The 22,138-nt window shown below is 42.1% G+C and overlaps 1 protein-coding gene across 1 annotated transcript; it reads right to left on the bottom strand.

Annotated features, from left to right (window-relative positions):
- Positions 1-18,945: 18,945 nt before the first annotated feature.
- LOC111601045 (amidophosphoribosyltransferase) lies at positions 18,946-22,022 on the bottom strand. Its single transcript, XM_023317459.2, has 3 exons — positions 21,819-22,022; positions 21,565-21,746; positions 18,946-20,578 (listed from the first exon to the last, which is right to left on the bottom strand). The coding sequence occupies exons 1-3, from the start codon at positions 21,847-21,849 to the stop codon at positions 19,151-19,153; spliced, it is 1,641 nt and encodes a 546-aa protein (XP_023173227.1). The 5' UTR covers positions 21,850-22,022; the 3' UTR covers positions 18,946-19,150.
- Between the last annotated feature and the right edge of the window lie 116 nt (positions 22,023-22,138).

The raw sequence follows: 22,138 nt of genomic DNA, 5'->3' as shown, positions 1-22,138 counted from the left end.
TAAAGAAAAAGAGGCAAAAAAAATGGACGCAAAGAACTAGTTCCATATGAATGCACCGTCAGACGTGCCGCGCAACGCCGCCCACAAAAAAAAACTCAACAAACTAAATGACGAAAAACACTGAAAATGCGAGCGAAACCAAGCAAAACAAATACACAAAAGCGAGACGTGTGTGTGTGTGTGTGTGTGTTTCAGGGGCTGTCAATGCCGGATGCTGCCACTGCCCTTGCCACAATGACAGCAACAACAACAAGGACAACGCCAAACGAAAGCGATCCTCATTTGTATTCCAGACGCGCGCTGCGATGTGAGCGCTGCAACGAATGCTAACAAGAATCCTCGACACAGGCTCAGCCAGCGACGATGATGAAAGTGGGTGCTGTATGTGTGTGTGTGTGTGTGTGGGGTGTGTGCTTTTTGCGTGGGTCGATATAGAGGAAGCGCCAAATATTAAAGAGCCAAGACTTTAAGCGGAACCTAAACCCGAAAAGGAAGTCCACGTAAGACCTGAGCTAATTGAAAAGAGCACAGAGCAGGAAATTCATAAGGACTAACCGCAGCTCTGCTTCGGACAGCTACGGCCATTTTGTCTAGAATTTGCTTAGACTTGGACGGCGTCTGCGCATTGCTCGCATATGGAAAATCTGTGCAGCAGCGTTAAGATCTTAAGTGGCCCAGATGCTTGGCGGGCCAGCAGCAGCACAACAGCAATCAGCTGATTCACATACAAGCAGCACTCATACACACACATGCGCACGCACACGCACACACACACACACTCGCACATCCATGGACATGGCTTGCATGCATGGGCAAGGACCTTCGTCTAGAGGAACTCGTTGCTCGTAATTCAAATGCAAAACTCGTGCGAAATTTTGTTGTTGCTGCTGCTGCTGCTGCTGCTGCCATCGCCGCTGTCTCGCTTGCTGTCCTTGCTGCATCCTTGTGATGACGTCATCACACAGACAGTCGCCAGCTCTGCTTTGTCGATTTGTAATTCAAAATTTGTTTTCGAATACATTTTCCACTTCGACATTCACACGGGCGCGCTTACAGAATTTCAAATTTGTTTATTTTTTGCCGGCTCTCTTCCCATCTCCCTCTATTACGCGATGTTGCCGTCTTTGTTGCGCTGCTTTGAGCTTTTCATTTTTATGCATGCAGCAGCCGTTAAAATTCAACAGTTTGCACAAATAAAAAATTCGAAAAAAAATAATCTGCAAACATATAAAACATACACATATATGTGATGTGTGTTGCTGCATCTGAGTGTCCATATGTGTGTGTGTGTTCATGTGTGTGTATGTGTGCGTGGAAGGGCAAGGTTACGCGCACGCGACGACTGCGACTCATAAACTAATTTATGATTATTACACGAGAGCTGATTTTTTATGCCTTCAGCGTATCGTACAGTAACCCCCAACACACACACATGCAAGCATATATATATATATATATATATAGTGAGAGAGTGTCATCCCGTAGCGCTCCACTTTCCTTTTCACTGCCGCCTCCTTCGTTGAGGTAGATCACGAAAAACTTTTTATTACAGAAATTTTACTTTTCTTTTCTCTCTTTTTTTTTGACTCATTTGTTACTTTTTTTCTTTGCCAAGCCAATACACACAGGCACTGGTAGCTTTTGTGCTTTTGTTTATTGTGCGATTTTATGAGCGGGCCATAATTTGTTGTTAATATCGAAAGAGTAAGACGCAGTCGCCGGCTACGGAGGAGGCTCGTCTCTAGCTCATCAGTGATGCAGACGAGCATGTGACCCACTGATACTGAAAGTTTTTATGCACTTGTAAGGAAAGGAGAGCACAGAGCACAGCACAGCAGAGCAGAGCAGAGCAGTTGCAGTCTTTTGCTCTTGACCTTAGGCAATTTGCATGAAATGCTCAGAGGAAGTGTAAATGCGAGCATCCCATTGGCATGACGATGAGATGACATATTGCCTTGACTAACTCAAAGTCAATAGACATAGCAGGGAGATTGAGAGGGAGAGAACGACTTTCTACTCAAGCTGCATATAAAAATCCACAATTAACGTCTCAATAAATATTGTATAAAATGAACTCAATACATCGTGTTATCAGACGGATTCTGTTCAAACTAAATCGTTTTTATACTCTGTTGCCACATCAAGTTTGAATCTTTAGTAGACCAAGTTCAACGAGTTTTCGTATCAATTCAATTCGATTTTAAAGCTTCAACTTTAGAAGACATCCGCAAATTTGATTAACATAAAACATGAACTTATTAGTTAGACATATAATAGTGACACACCTAAGAAAGTATAATATGAAAGACCTTTATAACTATCAATTTATGCATAAAATGTAAAAGTGGCGAAATTTCATTAAATTCGGTTTGATTTTATGAGCTTATAAAAGCCCACTTTTGGAGCTGAGAATTCAGTTTTCGGTCAGATTGAGGTGAATGACTTCATGTTCCTCACTAAAGTTGAATTCTTATATGTAATTATTCCTTGTTCTACTTGCCCATTCGGCAATACCGTCGCAAGAGGAACCTGTAAATGCAGATACCTTTGCCTTATGGCAATGTTTTCTACTTAAGGTAAGGAAATAGTACTCTAATCTAACTATCCTGCATACATAACTAAAGAGCACGGCGCAATCCAAGACCAGTAGGTGATAGCAATAGATCCTGGAGTATTTTGAGAGAAATAGCCAAGCGGCGAAGTTGGAAAACTGACAATAACTCATGACATGCTTCGTCATGTCTATTCAGCAGCATACGATTGCATACCTGCGGATAGGACACATCATACGAACTACTCAGTAGGAATACATTAGGGTCAATGACTGGCTAATATATTTTACTTGCTTGCCTATTCTAGAATCGAATCAATAAGACCCATCAAAATATTTGCCGGTCTCTGTTTGGTTAGAGGTCCTCAATCAGCTGAGCTTGATTATCGTGTCAAATTTAGGCATATAATAGATATATCCTGTGCCATAGTCTGCGCCTGACAGACTCCAACTTTGAGTGTGTTTAGCTGCAGAAGAGTAGCTTGTTAGATAAACAGTGCTTAGTCCTTGGCTACCTGCACTTAAGCACTGAACATGAGCTGGAAAATCAAAGCGCAACAATCGGGAAAACTTAACAAATTTCCTGACAAACCGCTGCATAAGTTTGTGCCTGCTGCCACATCGATCATAATTTTCAACTGGCTGTGACTGTGATTTGTACCAAGTGCTTGAACTATGCTTCAACTAGGCAAGAGACGGAGAGACAGAGAGTTAGAAAGAGAGAGTCCTTTGGCAGCGCAGCAGCAAAGCGGAAAATGTTAAAATAACGCGCTAACTTGGTTACCAAGTTTGCGCATTTTTCACTCGACTCGCTGCCAGCATCTCAGTGGCTGCCCTGGTCTAGTCGAGCCTGCTTTAGTCTGGCCTGGTCTGGGCTGAGCTGGTCTGGCCTCTGCCGACAGTTCTTCTTTGACGCCTTCTTTTGTGCAATGTGGGCAAAAGTTTGGCGATGCCACTGCCAGAGCATTTATGCAAATGAGGTGCCAACGCATGCACACTGAAACAGCAACAGCAGCAGCGAGTGGCTGGGAATGGAGTGGAGTTGCGAGCTGTAGCTGGAAGCTGAGCAGCAGGCAGGCAAACATGGCGGGAGACGCCTTTGGGGCAGGGACAGTTAGACAAACAGGCAGACATTATCCTGTGTCGCTGCGCTGCATAACTTTCACTGACGCAAACGGAAGCGAGCGCGGAGACGGCGTTGAGACTGTAACTGTTCTCGATGAGCAGCACAATGTGTCTGATTTGTGCGCCATTTTGAAGTGCTGCGAGCAGAGAGAAACAAAAAGTAGACGCAGATAAAGAAGTAGTCAAAACAATCATTCAGACGAGCTGACGAGCTGTGCCTACCAGCACCAGAACAACTTAAAGAAAAAAACATTGATATATAATATAGAATAAACATAGACTTATGCAATAAATAAATGCTTAATAAATAAATAATAAAATAAAATATAAATTAAAATAAATAATAAATAATACGCATTACCCAATTTATGTGCCATTATTGTAACTTTCCCACTTTGACATGAAAACAAATATTTTTATAGCTGCAATAAAAGAGTGCCTCCATTTTTTAATAGAATAGCATGTCTATTACTCAATTTATTAACTATTTACTTATTATAAGACGTAATCAAACCTTTTTATGGCTCTAATAAAAGCTTTACTTAGTCTCTCTCTCCCATTCTCTCTCCCATTCTCTCTCTCTCTGACTGCTTTTTTAGTTAAATCTATGAAACTTTGTAATTATATAGCATCATTTCAATCTGCAGTTACCCACACACGTAAGTCTCCCTGTCCCTGGAGGCTCCTCTTTGTGCATCCAATTTATGTCTGGCTGCAGTTCGTTCTCTCTCTCTCTCCATCCCCCTCGCTCTCGCTCTCCAATATCAATTCATCATAAAATGAGATTTATGACAAAAACAAAAGCCTTATCGCAGACAGTATTTATGTAGACAGGTTGCAACTAGCATTGCACCACCCATCGCCCACCACCCGTAGCCCATCGCCTATCGCCCGGAGCCATACAACTGATAGACAGACACGCCATTTGAAATGACAACACATACGAGAGCCAAGCGAAAAGCGAAAGCTGTGGAGTAGCGCTTTAAAGCGCCTGCAAATCGATAAGCTTCAATTTGAATCCGATTTTAAAGTTAGAACAGAGCGGCAAATCGCGTATACGCCGTGTGTCGTTTGTTTTTCAATCAGCGCGTGCATGAAGCCGCACACATTTGCCAAATAAGCTTTAATTAAGAAAATGGCACAAAAATAAAGGAAAACAAGAAAAAGAAAAAAGAAAACTACGGCAAGGGTGGGTCAAATGGGTTTTAAGGGTACATTAGGGGATCGCATTTTGTTGCTGTTGTTGCTACACCTCAATGCCAACTAGCAATTATTTATTATTTGGCGTTGCTTTGTTTCGCAGGCCGAACGTGCCGAGCTCCCCAATGGGCTGCCCACACACTCTCACACACACGCACACACCGGAAGACAACAAAAAAAAGCAACGGCAAAGGGAGCAATACGCATGCGTCTATTTCCTGTTGCTGTGGCAACCCCCACACACACACACACACACACACACATACGCACAGCATTTGAATATTCACGCATACAATAAACTCAAATACTATAAAAGAAGGTGGGCGGGGTTGGACACCTTGCCATGCAAATACGCGACATTCCCCCGATGGGAGCTGCCACTGCCGACTCCTCACTTTGGGTCCTTCGTCCTGCGTCCTGCTGCGGCACTGCTTTCGGTTTGTGTGTTGTTTGTTATTTGTCGCTGCCAATGTGCGTTGGTATGCGTGCATGCGTGTGAGTGTGCGTCCTTTCAACCCCCAGCAAAGGCTCCGCACGTTCCTCTGCCTGTCCTGATATGTACTCCCCCTGTAGGTATTTCCAGTTGGGCAACGAAAATTGGGAGCAAACTTCTGCGTCAGTCCATGTTGCCATTTACTGTGCATGTGTGTGCGTGCGTAAGTGTGTGTTTGTTGTGGACACTGTCGCCAAATAGAAAAACCGTCCGCATATCCATATATTTGTTATATGCATATAATATCTTGTAGATGGCTATCATCCCAGCTGGCACGCAGCCATTTCTGCTGGTCAATCATTGATAAGATTGAGACGGAGATTCGTTTCATTAACGCACTGAGCGAAAGTCTCTGACAGAGCTGTCAAATCAGCGCACTTTATCGATTTGCCGAAACATGAAAAAGTGAACAACGCATTCAAATGGCACAACATGCAAATAAATTTGACAGATAGGCAGCGCCCCAAAGGGACGGCTGGGGCAGAACTCAGCACGCACGACTGCAGAAGGGTTAAGATTGACGGCATTCCACAAATGCACACACACGCACACGCACACCGAGTTCCATTTGCATACAAGTGTGTGAGTGCGTAATCATAAACATACATCTGCATACATATGTACATCTGTCCATGTGCATGGACGTAGCTGAAGAAGTCGGAGCGGGGGTTAGAGTATGGCATAAAGAAACGTTAAGTAAATGTTATGAGATTCAAATTTAAAATGTAGCAATTTTTTAAACTATAAAAAATATATTTGAATTAATTATTAATTATATTATATATTATTTGTTCATATAAAACTTTAAGATAATAATTAATAATGTAATAATAGTCAAGTACTATTAATTAACAGTATCAATATTTATTGTAAATGTGAACTTACATTTGTATATTATTTGCTATTATTATTATTATTATTATTATTATTAATATTATTATTATTATTAATTATTATTTAAATATAAATAAAGATTATATTTAGATATACGATGAAAATTGGACATGTAAATCTTGGACTAAAGAGAATAAAACATATAGAAAAAATAAAAATAATAAAATATTAAAATAATAAAATAATAAATAAAAAACTGCTGAGATTTTAGCCACATCTTTTAGCCAAATCTTTATCATATAATTGCTAGTTACTCTCTCTCTTTCTCTGTGCTGCACGCCTCTGCCTTGTGTCACATATACAATTTCAAGTGCTGTGGGACATTTACTCTCTACTCTACTATGTAGGAGCCGTAGCAGTCGTTGTACACACACGCAGGCAGCCAGCAAGGCCAGAAACCCGCCTCGCCCACCCCCAGCCACCAACATTTACCTTGTGTTTCGTTATCAATAAAGCGAAATTTAGTTTTGATTTCGTGTTTGTTGTTGTTATTGAAATTCATTGAACCAATTTTAATATTTTATTTGCTGCAGCACGCACAGGACATGAAGCATGCGAGAGACAACTAACGGTACGTAAAACCCTTTCACATAAGTGTGTGTGTGAATTGCGTGCGCTGTACATGTGTGTGTGTGTGTGTGTGTGACTATTTCCTGTGGCCGCCATTGTCGTTGTCGTTGCTTTTGCTGTTGTTGTTGTCATAATAGCGCGCCTCTGTTTCTGTTGTTTCTTTTAGGCTTTGTTTTTTTTTGTTGCTGTTCATTGTTGTTGTTGCTGTTGCTTTCTTGTTGTTGTTGTTTTTGCGCATCGTAACAAAATTTGAATATTTTTTCTCGCCGCCGCCGCTGCCGCCCGGCAAATGGATTTCTTTTCACAGATTTTCGTTGCCCTTTTATGCGTGTTGTTGTTGTTGTTATTGCTCGCTGTGTGTGTGGGTCTGTGTGTATCGCCTTTCGCTTTGTTCGCCCGCTTATGATACCGTTATGATGTATTTTATTGCCACAACAAAACCAAAGCAACGCAACGCAACGCAACGGCACGCCCCCAAAGCGCTGCCTCATAGAGTGCAGCGCAAACCAACAGCCACCCCCGCCCTTGCCACTCCAGGCCCCAACCGGAAACTGGCGACATTGTAAATTTTGTGTTGCCGCGTTGTGTTTTTCCCCTTCTGCTGGTCGCACTTTTTGGCCATTACAGATATGTTTTTCGATTCATTCAGCTTTTGGCTCGTTTTTTTGTCTGCGTTATACGAAAGCCAAAGCCTTTTGTAATTGTTGTTGTCTCTGTGCTTTGATTTAATGTTGATAACAATAACAACAGAGTCAACAAAAAAATATATAACCCAAAACTTTGACAGAACGTTAAGGAAAGTACCAAAAAAAAAACAAAAAAAGCAAAAAGGAAAGGAGAAATGAAACGAAACAAACTTTGACGCATTTTTTCGAAGAGGAGGAAGCTTACGACCAGTTGAAGGGGTTGACTTTTATAGTTTGTCCTGATTCATTTTAATAGCCCCAATAAGCATGTCTAATGATCAACATAAGTAGGTTGCGACAGCAACTAAAAAGGATGTGAATACACTGAAGCAAAATAAGGATAATCTCGTATAAAACATTTGAAAATTAATTGAAATTATATCAAATTATTATATTCATAAAAATTAATTTTTTTTCTTTTAGCAAAAGTACACTGACAAAAACAAATAGATTTTAAATGCAAAAAAGATATATATTAATTATATTTAAAGTTTGATATTTTATTAAATTTCGTTTAATATGCCTAAATTAATTTCTCTCAGTGTATTTTCAGCTGCCATGCGTGTTTTTCCATAAAGTCACATTAGCTTCGTTTGTAGCTCTATAATAATTCCTTATTTATTATTACTTTGGGATTTTGTTAGTTTTCTTGTCTTTGTTTTGGTGCCCTCGGCACGCAAATTTCTAGTAGCTTCAACTAAGCTTAATCGGTAACTAAGACCCGCCCCCGCAGCTCCTGCAGCTGCACTTAAAGCTGAAGTTAAAGCTAAGGCAGCGCCTGCTGCAGTTTTCGTTCGCCTCGCCGCGAGACTCATTTGTTTTTGTTGTGTGTGCAGCAATCGGTAGACAATGCGTAAGGATATGCCAGCAAGGATATGCGAGACAGTCGAGACACACACACACACATGTATATATAAACGCCCACACACACACATTTAAAATTATGCAAATTTTATTGCGCAAACTGCTGCGTGGCGTCGTCGTTGGCAGAGAGCGCACAGGAAGCATGTTTTACAGAGTCTCGGACATACAGCAAGGACCTGCAGGACTTGGCTGCCTTTAAATGAAGAGCAAAGCTTTCATTATGGCAACAATGTTAAAATTATTGAGCAGACGACCCTCGAACCCACAAGCAGAGCAAGCAGATGCAGCTGCAGCTGCAGCAGCACCAGCACCAGCAGTCCAAGCAGAAGAAGAAGAAGAAGCAGCAGCATAAGCACTACAAGAAAGAACATCCTGTGATCCAAGACTAGCCAAATGCACTTTAGTCGTCGGCGAAGCGTAGCGTGAAAATCGACTAGGCGGCATTTTGTGGTCGAGTGAAAAATTGCTCAAGTCGTCGGGTTGGCCGGCACGGAAATGCGCGCCTACAAGGCCGGGGGGTCAGCAAGCCGAGCAGTTCCGTACTCCATGTCGACGGCACTCCTAACCCAAATCGCTTAGCGAGCGCGCCAAACAGTTTACAGTTTGCGAATGGGCCAAAACACAAGCACAAGCAGCTGCAGCAACAGAAACACCATAAACAGCAGCAACAAACAGCAGCAGCAGCAGCAGCAGCTGGGTGCAAATGCCGGCACTGGCGCCATCTACCGGCTGTTGGCTAATGATAGCAGCCATTTTGTTTATGCTTGTCTCGCTCGCTTGCATGCTGCACATATAGCGCCGTCTCGCTCGTTCCAGTCACCTGCTCAATGCGGCTGCGTCGCTCTGGCAACGCCCACTCTCAGAGCGCAGCGTCTGCGCACTGCTATACGCCGACGCTCAGCCACAAGCCACGCCCATCAGACAGCAAGACAGAGACACAGGCACACGCACAGACACACACAGAACCAGACTGTGCTGTGTGCACGCTTGCTTCCAGTGCGAGAAGAGCGCAGACCAGCTGGCTCGCTCTTTAAGACGATTTTCAACTCTGGGCGAAGCTTTTTGCACGCGTCCAAAATGTTCAAATTTGAATTTGTGCGCCAAAAAGCGGCAAAGACGAGTGAAAAATGTTAAACATGTTTTCGACAATACACAAATTTGAATTGAACTTCGCATGCTAAACAGGCGGCGGTGCTTAATTACATAAACAAACACTCGGCTCATTACGCCAATAATTAGCCGCATAAAAAGTGTAACGAGCAAGTTAACTGGAATCGGCTGAGCATGTGACGTAGCAGTTGCCATGTTTAATAAACACTTTGCATGCTCATTAAAATTATCTTCAAGCATAAGCTTGAAATGAAGAAAGAACTCAGTTGATCAGCTGATCTGTCTCTCTCGCTCTCGCGCGATCGTTTGATTGTGTGTGTGTGTGTGCGCGTGAGTCGGTGTGTGTGTATGCAAATTGTGGGTTCACTCTCTTTCTCTCCTCTCTCTCTCTCTTGTATGTTAGCTTATTATTCATTTATTTGTTTGTTTTAATTTAATGTTTTTTTGCGCGCAAAGCAGTTTTTCTTACTCGTTTTTACTCGCTCGACGATTAACATAAAAATGCATTGAGGTGACTTTTACTTTCAAGGTGATCGAGAACAAGAACAACAGCAACAACAACAAAAACAACAACAACAATAACAACGACGACAACGGCAATGTGCCAGTCATGGGAGCTGCCTTTTAATTATGCCTTAGGCAGGTGCCCAGCTGCCTGCGAGTCCTGCGCGTCCTTTTGCTTGCTGGCATATCAATAAACTATTTAGGGTTCCCTTTTACTCGCTCCTGAGATCGCTTATCGCGCGCCGCCGTAACCGACTTTATGAACTCCCATGTTGCTGAGGGATCCGTTACATTTTCAATTTGGTCGCGTTACATGCTAATGACACACTGCCAGCTGCGCAGTCGGCGTCGTGAACTTGACCGTGGCTATCAGCGTTAAGAGATCTTTCGCTCTCTCGCTCAGCTTTTGCACTCGCCACGCAGACGGGCAATTTTCGGAGCGGCCTAAGCGTGGACCCGTCCATTAATAATGCCGCGGCCGAGGTCTGAGCGTAACGCTCCAGTGATCCCCAGTGGAACTCCAGTGGAACTGCATTTTGGGTTTTAGTTCACGCTCCGATCCGGTTATGATACGCTCCACGTATCTCTGGTCGCTGGTCTCTGGTCCCTTGATCGCTGTTCAGCGCAGCGTGCCGTGCATTCCATTGCAATGGCCAGCTAATGGATAGAGCTGTTGTAGCTTTCAGAGTCGAGAAATGGAATGGGAATGCGAGTGCGAGTACGAGTGCGATAAGCCAAGTTCTTCAATTAGAAATGCGATTTGCGCTAATCCCAAGACATGCGAACAGCTTCCCAAACAGCTGGCGAAAGTCACCCAGATAAACGGACAACTGTGCTAATTACACAGCTCTATAGACAGGCTTGCAACCAAATTCTAGACAGCTGACGAGCGGATGAGCTGTGGAGCTATGGAGTTGTCTAGCTACTCGCCAAACAGCAAACTTGGATCATCACTCAAAACTCAAACGTGACTTCGGCTGCCAAAAAAAAACCAACAAAAAGAAAAAAAGAATGCTGCAAACCACATGAAACGCACCCACAGCAGCAATAGAGTCATCAGAGGGAAGGGGCGAGGGTAGAAAACCCAACCGAGTTCCATAAAAATTATACCAGTTCGCAGCATAATCTGGCAGACATGTGTGAATTTGCGGCATTATCTGCCAGCCAAGATCTATTTCGGAGCCACAACAAAAGCGAGACGAGCAGCAACAACAAAACTTTGCTCAGATTTCACGCCGCTTTTCCCACAGTCGATCAACATAAAATGCGATATAGTCGAGATATTTGACAGTTACGTGATTTCTTTCTTTCTCTCGGTTTACCTTTGCATTTTATTTCGTGTTTATAATTTTTATCGTGCAAATTGCACCAACATCAGCAGCAACATCAGCAGCAACAGCAACAACAAAATATATTCAAATCTCAAGCAGTTCGCGCCGCCAGATGGCGCTGCCTTAGTGAAGCCACAAACCCAACATGCCCCCCAAATGAACAGCAAATAATATTCAATAGCGTTGTCCAAGGACATGCGTGTTGGCACTCCAAGCAACATCGAGCCACTCGAGCTGGAGTGCGCTGTGGAGTTTCTGTGTGGATTTAGTCTGCAACAGCGGCGACTCGGGGGCGGACGTTGCTGTGCGATGTGGAGAGCTAAAGGCGGATATATGCGATTTAATAGCAATTATCACAGATCTGATTTGCGGAAACTCTTTGAACTTTAAACTCTAGATAAATATATAGATAAATAAGAAATTCATTGATTTTAATCGGCATTTCTTAGTTAGTTTCTCGGCTTAGTCTACGACGACAAATATTTAGATTTAGATTCATTTTCCAAAAATATGGCAATTCCTTTATCTTTGTAGAACAAAAATGTATTTAACTTTTTAATACTCCTTATATTTCACTAATAATTTAGTAAAGAGAAACTTTGTCATATTTAGCATCTCTTTTCCTAGATCTGCCATTAATATTAATATAAATTATTATAAATTATAGAAAAATTTATAAGTTTCCTCTTACACGTCTTAACCTCGATTTATAGAGCTGCTCACCTGAAAAGTTTTGATCTCAGATAAACTATATATTAAGATAAGCTATGTACATAATATATATATATGTATATATAAATATATAAATTAATTTACAGAAAGCTTTATCGGTATTACACTTCCGATATTTTCTAGCTTGTTTACTCAACTTGTCATTGCTCATTAGCAATTCCAAACAGCTGATATCAGATAGAGCCTGGCTCATGCCCGGTCAAGTCTAGCCTACTAATATGTCTACACGATTTTGGTCTCAATATTATTGGAAATAAATAGATACGTATATATATAATAGATACGTATTCTTATATACCATTATGGAATTACTAAAGTTTTTATAACAATCTTAAAGTTCTATGATCTAAGAGAGAATTTGCTAAGCATCGCAGACAACTTTCTGAACAGAAAAGTTCTCTCAGATAATTTTCTTGGCGAAAAAGTTCATGTCACCATATTTTCTAATAATTCTTAAAATATAATATATATTATAATCTGTATTGAATGTCTGTTAAAACCTCATTCTAGTCAACTGCAAAATTCAGATATAAAGACAAGTTTTGCCCTGATCCACAGTCGTAATTTAATCTGCCAATCAGGTTTTTCTGAGATCGAACTGTTTACACTAATGCACACTTAGTTTTAGCACCCACTGTGTTCCATTTTCTTCAGTTTCCACTTAATACTCATTTGTTTTTGGCCGTTACGAACAGGTGGAAGCAACTGTAAATGCGCTCGCCCACGCTTCTCCGCAGAGTTACCATTTATAGTGTCCAACTGGCATAACATTCCCATGTTCTTCAATGCCTCATAATTTACCTGTTCCAGACACCGAAATATAACAACAACAGCAACAACAGCGAAATATCATGAAAAATTAGCATAATGTTTTTCAATGGAAAACTGGCTAAACTAACAGCGTGGAGCAGCGCTGTGGACGCAGCGTTTCCACAACTTTGCGTTAATTTTCTAAATATTTTCTAAAAGTGTTCAAATTGCATTTGCGACTGGGGCCGCAGGCCATAGAAAATTGAGAAAACTCACCAGAGTTTGCCACGTTTCCAGCCACAGTAAGTTTTTCATATTTTCCTTCTCTTTTATTTTATTTTTTTTTTTTGTATAATTTAAAATTATGAACTAAAATAATTTAATTTCAGAGCTTGGCACGCAGAGGCGATGACGATGTCGGCGACGTTGAGGATGACGTTTGATGCCCCTGGCAGCAGCAGATGGGCGTGTTTAGGGAGGGGACGATGGGCAGTCAGGAAATTGAGTGCATTATATATATATATATATTTATATATATTTATACTCTACAGAGTTAGTTACTGTGCACAATAAATACAAAAGCGCGTCGACTCTATAAATATGCATGAACATTGTGTGCACAAAAGAATGCAACGCCCCCTCTGGCCGCCTCCCGCGCCCTGCACCTGCCCCTTGCACACCTTGAAGCTGGAGGGCTGCATCCATTTGACATCGCGTGCCGTCGAGTGATTTTCCCGCCGCATTGGCCAATTCTAGAGGCAACAACAACAGCAGCAGATAATAATAATAATTAAAGCGCGCAGCGTGCAAAAGCAAATCTCAGATGCGAGTGGCATGCAACAACAATCAGGGAATTGCTTCTGCTGGCGCTGCCCCGTTTCGCCATTTTGGGGGCGCCTCACTTCCGGCGACCATTAACACATGTGTGACAAAGCGTGATGACTACGAGCTATGGCCGAGGGAAAAGGCAGCTGAGCTGCTGTTGGGTCTGCTGCTAGAGCTGCAGCTGCATCTGGGGCTCTGGCCAGGCAGTCATTGGGCATTGGCTGACATTTGATTGTTATTTTCCAGGTAGACAAACTGCATCTGCTGTGCTTCCCATTGCGTGTAATTCATTATTTTGTTGTTAATGCTACACAGCGAGAAATTGGAGGGGAGAACATTAAGCTCAGGAAAAATATACGATATAAATGAAAAGTGTATGAGCTGAAGTTAAGATAAGTACTTGAATGAATTGAAAAGTAGATGATCAATCAATAGGTTGATCGATAAAAATATATTTAATTTAATTATCAAATTTGAAACATAAAAATTGATCATTGTGGATGAGTATTAAGCTAATATTTAGTCGATCAGATATATGAGCTTAACATTTCTTGGAGTGCAGCTCTTAGTGGACTATTCGAATAGAATCCATATTAAAACCACAATTTTATAAAATTTTTTTATCGCTTAGTAATCGAATAGAAAACATCACACTTTCTGTGAAAAAATTTACTTATTTATTTATATAATATATAAACAGATGAGCATCTTAAGTTAAGATCAAATATTATTATAGTAATACGTCAATGAACAGCATTTATATTTACTACAAAAATTTGTTAGGAAACTAAAAGATTTCGTACTCACGCCACGCCGATGTAACTCCAAGCGCAGTGACGCCAACCAATGCTAAAGATCAAGGAGTTTCTGTATCGTTATGGACTGCTAGACATGGACGAACCATTGCCCGACAGCTCGAACTGCACCATCTGCTTTGACATGGCCAACGATGAGGACGAGGTGCTGATTGTGCATCGCCTGCCCTGCGGCCACCTGTTCCATAAGAACTGCATTCTGCGTTGGCTGAGCTGCAACAACATCTGCCCCAATTGCCGTCGCGAAGTGGAGGCTGCGCCGCGTCGAAACTATCCACGAATGAACGAGGATCATCCCATGGGCGCCGCTGTGCTGCTCTGGCCACGCGGCCGTCCGCCAGTCTCCACCTATGTGCATCGCCTGGAGCCATCTGGCAATGTGATGGCCGATCAGAGCATAAGCAGGATATAGCCTATGTGATATCTATGCATACGTTAGCTTCCAGATTTTTGCTTTACTTGTTTCTTCCGTTTTCCTTTCTTTTTGGTTGCTGTTCAATATTTTTGGTGTTCTGCAAGTTTGCAAGTTTTGTTTGAAAATTCAATAAATGTTGGTGTGTTTCTCTCAGTGTACACTTGTTGTTCATCCACAACAGCCGCAGCAGCAGCAGCAGTAACAGCACGTACAAACATTCAACATCCGCAATCGAAGTCGCAGTCGCAGTCGACGCCGCTGTCGCTGTCGCCGTCGCAGTTGTCTGGGCAGCATTGCAAATTTCTACATGGCCGCTCAACTGAAAATTGTTTGTGCACTTTTTAATTTTTCTCTTTTTTAACATGGCTTTTGTTGTTTTTTTGCAGTTTCCCGTTGGTTAGGTTTTTTGATTTTATGTTTTTTATTTTCCTTTTGTAATTTTTTTTTTGCTTCAGTCGAGGGATTTATTTATTATTTTAATTATATTGTTTTAATTGCGAGCTGTAATCAATGCAAAGCACCTCGAGGCTTTGTAAATTATATGGCTGAAGTGCTTAACGTGAATTGTGCTCATTAAAATGACAACTTATTATAATCCCAACACTAAAACTAATTTTAAAAAAATACCTACAAAATGTAATTCAAATAAATATATTAATTTCATTTAATTGTTAAGCAAATTAATGCAAGCGCATTAAATGAAAATTATTTATGGATATTTTTCTTTGATTTGTTGTAATTATTTGTATCTGATATGAGCGCAGATAGTGAAAAATTTAACTTAAATATATAAATAAATTAAAATATAAATAGAATGAGCTATTATTACTTTGTTAGAAATGAGATTATTAAGAATATATGTAGGTTATTTTCAAAGAAAAAATATTGTTAGGAGGGCGAGCTATATATAGTTTTTATTCACAGAATTACAGATTTTGCTAGACTCTTGAAATGACTAATTCTATGAAATATAAGAGCTGACGCTATTTATAACTACAGATGTACACATACTTATATAAACTAAATGACTTATAGAGAGAAATATATTATTTTTTAACAACGGTATTGTATTGTATAAAATACTTGAATATATTTATAGTATTTTTAAAAATTTATATAGCACTAAAATGTTATCATATTTTTATAGTTATTTTATAATATTTTATAGTATTTTTATATTATTTTTTAATTAAAATTTAATTTAATTTAATTAATAAATAATTTAATTAAAAAATTTAACAGCTCGAGAACTTCTTCATGAAAGCCTTTCAATGCCTGGTCAAGAAAAGTCTTTAAATCAAATTGAAGGCAAACAAGCAAATGTCTTGTATTTGGCTCTGAGGTCAGGAATGCAAATTCCTGGCAGGCAGGAGGCAAACTGGCAAGGAGCAGCAGTTGTTTATTGGTGTTACACGGGACATGTTGCCCATTTTTCGGACATTCAAGGATCGCATGAATATCTTGAGCAGAAGACGGAAGTTTGATTTGCTAATGAACCGAAAGGATGTCCTGACTGTAAACTTGGCTCGTTGCTGGTCGAAATATATTGGCCAGAAAATCACATTTGATTTGTTGCCGGCGACTCGGCTTTGGTATGCCAGGCACGTTTGCGTGTTGCCACACACAGAGAGCATGGCTGGGTCATGTAAGGTGTGCTTTGTTTGTCTATTGGTCCGTTGACTTGTTGCATGCGTGTCAAGTGTCAGGCGGCCGGGACATGCCGTTTGACAAGGCCCCTTAGGGCCGTGTGATATTTAAATTAAATTTTAGCGACAATTCAACTTCAAGTGCTTGAATGAACCAGCTAATGGCTGTGCTTATGTGCCCGAGGCTTCGTTATAATCAACAACACCGTGCCGACAGCTTTTCTAGCCATTTCATTTGCATGCCATTGCCATAATTTTCCACCTGCCACACACACTAGAAATATTTACTCAGCCATTTGACTCAATAATAGGCATGATTGTTTATACGCTGCCCCCATTCACTCGCCTTTTGAATGCTTTTTATTAAATTGCAGAGGCAACTGGCAAATTTATTGCAATTTCTTCTGGCGAAACGTCTTTGGCGCTAACCTTCAGCGGCTGTCGTTGCCATTAGCCAGAAAGCCACCAGCCCCGCAGCCGCTCTGCCAGCCAGCCTTAACGCCCTCTGTGTCTGTGCCGTTGTTTTTGAAGTAGGCAACATTGTGAAAGTGCAAGAAGGTACAAGAAGCACGAAAAAAAACCGAAGAAACAACATGGAGAACTTAAGTAAACATTAATTTACATAACTTCTGTGCAAATGACGACAACGGGCAGCGGGCCACAGAGAGTTGACGTAGCTGGATGTGGGTCTCTAACTGGGTAAGGGTGACCCACACTCGGCTGAAACAGAAGCCGGATCTGGCTCCGGACGCAGGCGTCAGCGCTCTTGTAGCCCGGCGTTATTAAAAAATTTAAAGCATGTTTTGCGGCGCGGCGCGGTGCGGGACGAAGGGAAAAGGCGCTCGAAACACTGGCAATATGGCTCTGCTTAGTTGTCAACGCCCCAACATTGTGTGCACCAGTGTGTGTGTGTGTGTGTGTGGGTGTTTGTGTTTGTGATCGACTGCGCACATAAGCAAGCAGCGCTCTGTGTTTTTTTCCTGTTTCATATCCTTGTAGCGGCAAGCGGCGATTGTGTCAGAGAAGTGCCAGCGTCTGTTTTCAATGTTGCCAGAGTCATTTCCTTTTGTAGCCACTTGTGTGTGTCGAAGTGTGTGTGTGTGTGTGTGCGGCAGCCATAACAACTGAGAGAGTGCGCTACAGAGCTGCAAAGTCAGTTCACAAAGTCACTCTGAAGACAGTTTGAAGGAAATACAAATAAGTCAGCTAGAAGATAAAGGTAGAGTACATCAAAGTTATAAGAATATATGTAAATAAATATAAAACAGCAAACCAGTCGAAATTGCCACTCTCTCTTACTCATTTCCAATCAAATATCTCTAATATTCATTAACTCCACATCAGATTTGATTCACTTTTTATGAGAATCAAACACAGCTAAGTCTTTAAATACCCTACACAAGAATTAATCAAGCGAGCTACAATGACAGCGCATATTATTCTCTTCTTTGTGTCATTACCAGAGCGCCAAGCAGTACAGCGCCCGACCGCTCGCCCACTCCACAACGGCAAAAGGCCCCCATGCTCGGCACAGCGCAGCTTAGCGAAATTGTTTGCGAAAATACAACACAATATTCAAGAATAATGATGACATTGTTGACTTCAGTGCCCCGCGCGTCATATACAAAAAAAGGGAGAGAGAGATGGAGAGAGCGAGACAAGACAGCCCCATATAACCGCAAGGACATCTTCCGCAGGATTAAACGCCCTAAACGCCCCGCTTTAGACACTGCAACGCCCCCCATGTGACTAAGCCAGAGAAAGAGAGAAAGAAATATAGATGAAGAAAAGTTGAAAAAAATGCGATTACCATATTGTATGATATGCGGCTATAACCGGAAAGGCAACGGCACAGAGTGGAGCGCGGAGTGCTGCCCGCTTGGCAAACAAACTTTCGAAATATAAATTGAAATGAATTGAAGTTATGGCATTAGACAGTTTCTGAAATTATCATGTGACATGCAGCAGCAGCAAGCACATTCCCCACGCCCTCCACCCACTCAATGTAAATTTGCATTTAGAATATGTTGCATACTTTTAAGCGCAGCATTGCCAGGCGTTTGTAGCTAATGGTGGGGAAGGTGTCGAAATCTATATAGAACATAAAGACAATTACCGTTATCTACTTGGTAGCATATTTATATGAATAAGAACTTTAGATTTGCTTAAGTTCTGAGCACATTAAGTGATCTATTGTAGTATTAGATTGAATTCAAAAATGAGTTTAGCTAGGTCTAATCTGGGACTAGAATTCTTGAAAATGTTATTCCAAATTGCAGCCTTCTAAAAATCTAATTCTAGATCACATTCAAACTCCCAATGACTGTGAATCCTTCAAAAGGTGTTTGAGCTAACCTTTTAAAGCTCTCAGGCAGTCCTACCTTTGATTTGCTGAACATTTCTTTAGGTTACATTAAATGCAAGAACAACTAAAATTTATTTGAAACACTTCTAGGTTGATGAGATAATTTAAATTTGTTACAAGCGAAAGATTGGATTATCTTAAGCATTAGAAATTGTAATTGTGTTTTTGAACTCGGAACTCGAGGAGCTGCCTTCGTGATGAACATTGTGTTGAGTTGATGATGAGCTAAACAATAAGCTAAAGCTAAATAACTAGGCCAAGGCTCCGTGCGCTTCTACCAGCTGAGCTCCTCGGGCAGACCGCCTGGGTACTCGCCAGTGAGGCAGGCGGTGCAGTAGCCGGACTTGAGGGGGTTCACGTGGGTCTTGTTCATCTGCACCGCCTTGACCAGACCCTCGACGCTGAGGTAGGCCAGGCTGTCGGCGCCCACATGGTTCGCCAGCTGCGTGGCATTCAGCTTGTTGGCAATGAGCTCCTCGCGCGTGGGTATGTTGATGCCCATGTAGCAAGGATATTGCAGCGGGGGGCTGGCAATGCGTATGTGCACCTCAATGGCGCCAGCATCGCGCAGCAGCTTGATGATGGGGCCAATCGTATTGCCACGCACAATGGAGTCGTCGACAAGCACAATGCGTTTGCCCTCCACGTTCTGCGCCAGGGCGCCAAATTTCTTGGCCACGCCCAGTTGGCGCAGACGATTCGAGGGTTGAATGAAAGTGCGTCCCACGTATCGATTCTTGCACAGCACCTCGCCAAAGGGCAGGCCCGACTCTCGGGCATAGCCGTGCGCCGCTGCTGTGCCCGACTCCGGCACAGAGCTGACCAGATCCGCATCTAGTGGAGATTCGCGTGCCAGCTGCCTGCCACACTGCAGACGCGCCGAGTAGACCATCTGGCCCTCGAACATGGAGTCGCTGCGTGCAAAGTAGACATACTCGAAGATGCAGAAGGCCATGCGCTTGTAGTCCGGCCGCTCCACTATGTCCACGGTACGATATCCATTGCGTGACAGCTCGATGATCTCGCCCGGCTCCACCTCGCGTACGTAGCGAGCGCCAATAGAGAGAAAGCCGCAGCTCTCACTGCTGACCACCCAGCCCTCGGCCAACTGATCCTCAATATTCGCGTGGCCCGCATCGAAGGCCACAATCTTGCCCAGGCAGAGCGGCCGATTGCCATAGGAGTCTCGCACTGCGTATATCTTGTCCTTGTGCATGACGACGAGGGAATAGGAAAGTGGGGCCAGCGTCATGAAGTGGCGTATGCGTGCCGGCCAATTGGGTCCGTCATGCTCCGATACATCCTCCGGCGCACAGCACAGCGACTGGGCGATCAGCTCGCTGTCGCTGTGCGTGGAGAGGCCAACGCCTCGCTCGAGCACCTCGCGACGCAACGACTCGCAGTTGACCAGCTCTCCATTGTGCGCTATGGCCAGGGCACCATGTGCCGTGTGAACTACGAATGGCTGGCAGTTGACCACCTCGGAGGCAGCGGCCGTAGAGTAGCGGGTGTGGCCGATGCCCAAGTTGCCCTTCAGCTTGCGAATGGCCTCGTCGTTGAAGATGTTGTTAATCATGCCCATGCCTTTGTGCACGCTGAAGTTCTTGGAGCTCTTGCCCAGGCTGGTCACAATGCCCGCCGACTCCTGGCCGCGATGCTGCAGCGCCACCAGGCCCAGGCAGATCATCTGTGCAATGTCCAGCTGCAAGCAAAATCAGATTCACATATTATTTGTATCAAACCCTTCGATTTCCAATGCCATGGCAACAGCTGACAAGCTGACGACCGATAACGCTCGCTGATGCTCTGATAGTGCACACATATTTTCCTGTTATTTTCCATTTCATTACAAACGACAAAAACAACAACGTAGACGACATCAATACTGCAACTGATTTGAAGCAATTACAACCGCAGTGCAGCTTTGAGCTGCGTTGCCATTGACGTCACCGCTTGGCACTGGCCCCCTCAGATGGAAAACGAGGGTCTCTGCGCGCTGTTCTATGACCTACTTGCGATCAGCTTACACTGACGGAACTCTGATCCAATGCCGGCTGACAAAAGTGATTGCCGCAATCACGTGATCAATAAGTTTGTCATTCTAATTCTAAGATTTAACTAGGCTCTTACAATAACTGTTTTTCTAAAATGAACGATCGAATGATCAGAAGTGAAGCTGAGCTATTTAAGTATGTGAACATAGAAATTATATATATGTCTGTTACTTAGTTTCTTAGTGCTTAGAAAGTTAACAGAACTTGGAATGCTTTCTGAAGGGAAGATCAATTTAAAGCTTGCTAGTTGCTAAAGATTTCTCTCTATTTAGCTTATCTGAAAATCAGCCTATGATATATATATATTTAAATATATATATATATTTTTATATATATATTTATATAAGTAGAACTAATTGAATAGATTTAAATCTATAACTAAATACTAGAAATATGTAAATGCGAAAGATCTGTGAGAATTGCAGGAATTCTTGAAAAGAGATCACTAATCGAACCTAAGCTATCCTTTTTAACTATATTAAAGGATACTCAAAGAATACATTCATATATATATATGACCTTCATATATATATATATATATATAAATATATATAGTATAAGACATATATAAGTATATATGTATATATATATATCTATCCCAGCTCTTATTGCTATACGAATCCCATTTATTCACCTGTGTAGGATACTCGCCGCAGGCAATGGCTCCAAACACTCCACACTCGCATGTCATGCCCGTCACATGGTCTCCCTTGGGCTGCACCGATTTGTAGATCTTATCGGGAAATACTTTTGATGCTGCGCTGCTGGCGATGGCGCCTCTCTCGCGCTTGCAGCAAGACTGCGCTGAGCTGGCATCTGATATATAAATATTTGCATGTTATCTCAGCTGATCCTCGAGTGAGCGCACTTTCTGCGTTTTATGCTTACCACAAACATTTCCACAATCACTTTCTGCCATAGTCAGCTGATTGATTACTTCTTTATTTTTAGACACGATCGTTCAGTGCACTCAAAATAGCTTATTGATTGATTCCTATATACAAATTGAGACACTTAACACTTCTCACGAGATCTGTTTACTTCGAGTTCGACTATTCACGTCTGCATTGAATGAATGCCAGTGGAATTATGAGTGTTCAAGTTACAAGCGCGGTATATTAAAGCTTCAAAAATCAGAGACACTGATCAGCCATACACATATGTATGCATTTGTATATACATAATCGTAAGTGTATATTGTATGCATA

Source organism: Drosophila hydei, unplaced genomic scaffold (genome assembly GCF_003285905.1).
Source record: "Drosophila hydei strain 15085-1641.00,03,60 unplaced genomic scaffold, DhydRS2 tig00008135-arrow-pilon, whole genome shotgun sequence".
Taxonomy (NCBI): Eukaryota; Metazoa; Arthropoda; class Insecta; order Diptera; family Drosophilidae; genus Drosophila; species Drosophila hydei.
This window is presented reverse-complemented; position numbering and strand designations above follow the sequence as displayed.

Excerpts from the sequence above, each read along its gene's own strand:
- LOC111601045 (XM_023317459.2), bottom strand. The coding sequence starts at position 21,849 with ATGGCAGAAAGTGATTGTGGAAATGTTTGTG. Across the intron at positions 21,747-21,818 it reads TGATTGTGGAAATGTTTGTG|ATGCCAGCTCAGCGCAGTCT; the intron begins GTAAGCATAAAA and ends TTTATATATCAG. Across the intron at positions 20,579-21,564 it reads GCGGCGAGTATCCTACACAG|CTGGACATTGCACAGATGAT; the intron begins GTGAATAAATGG and ends TTTTGCTTGCAG.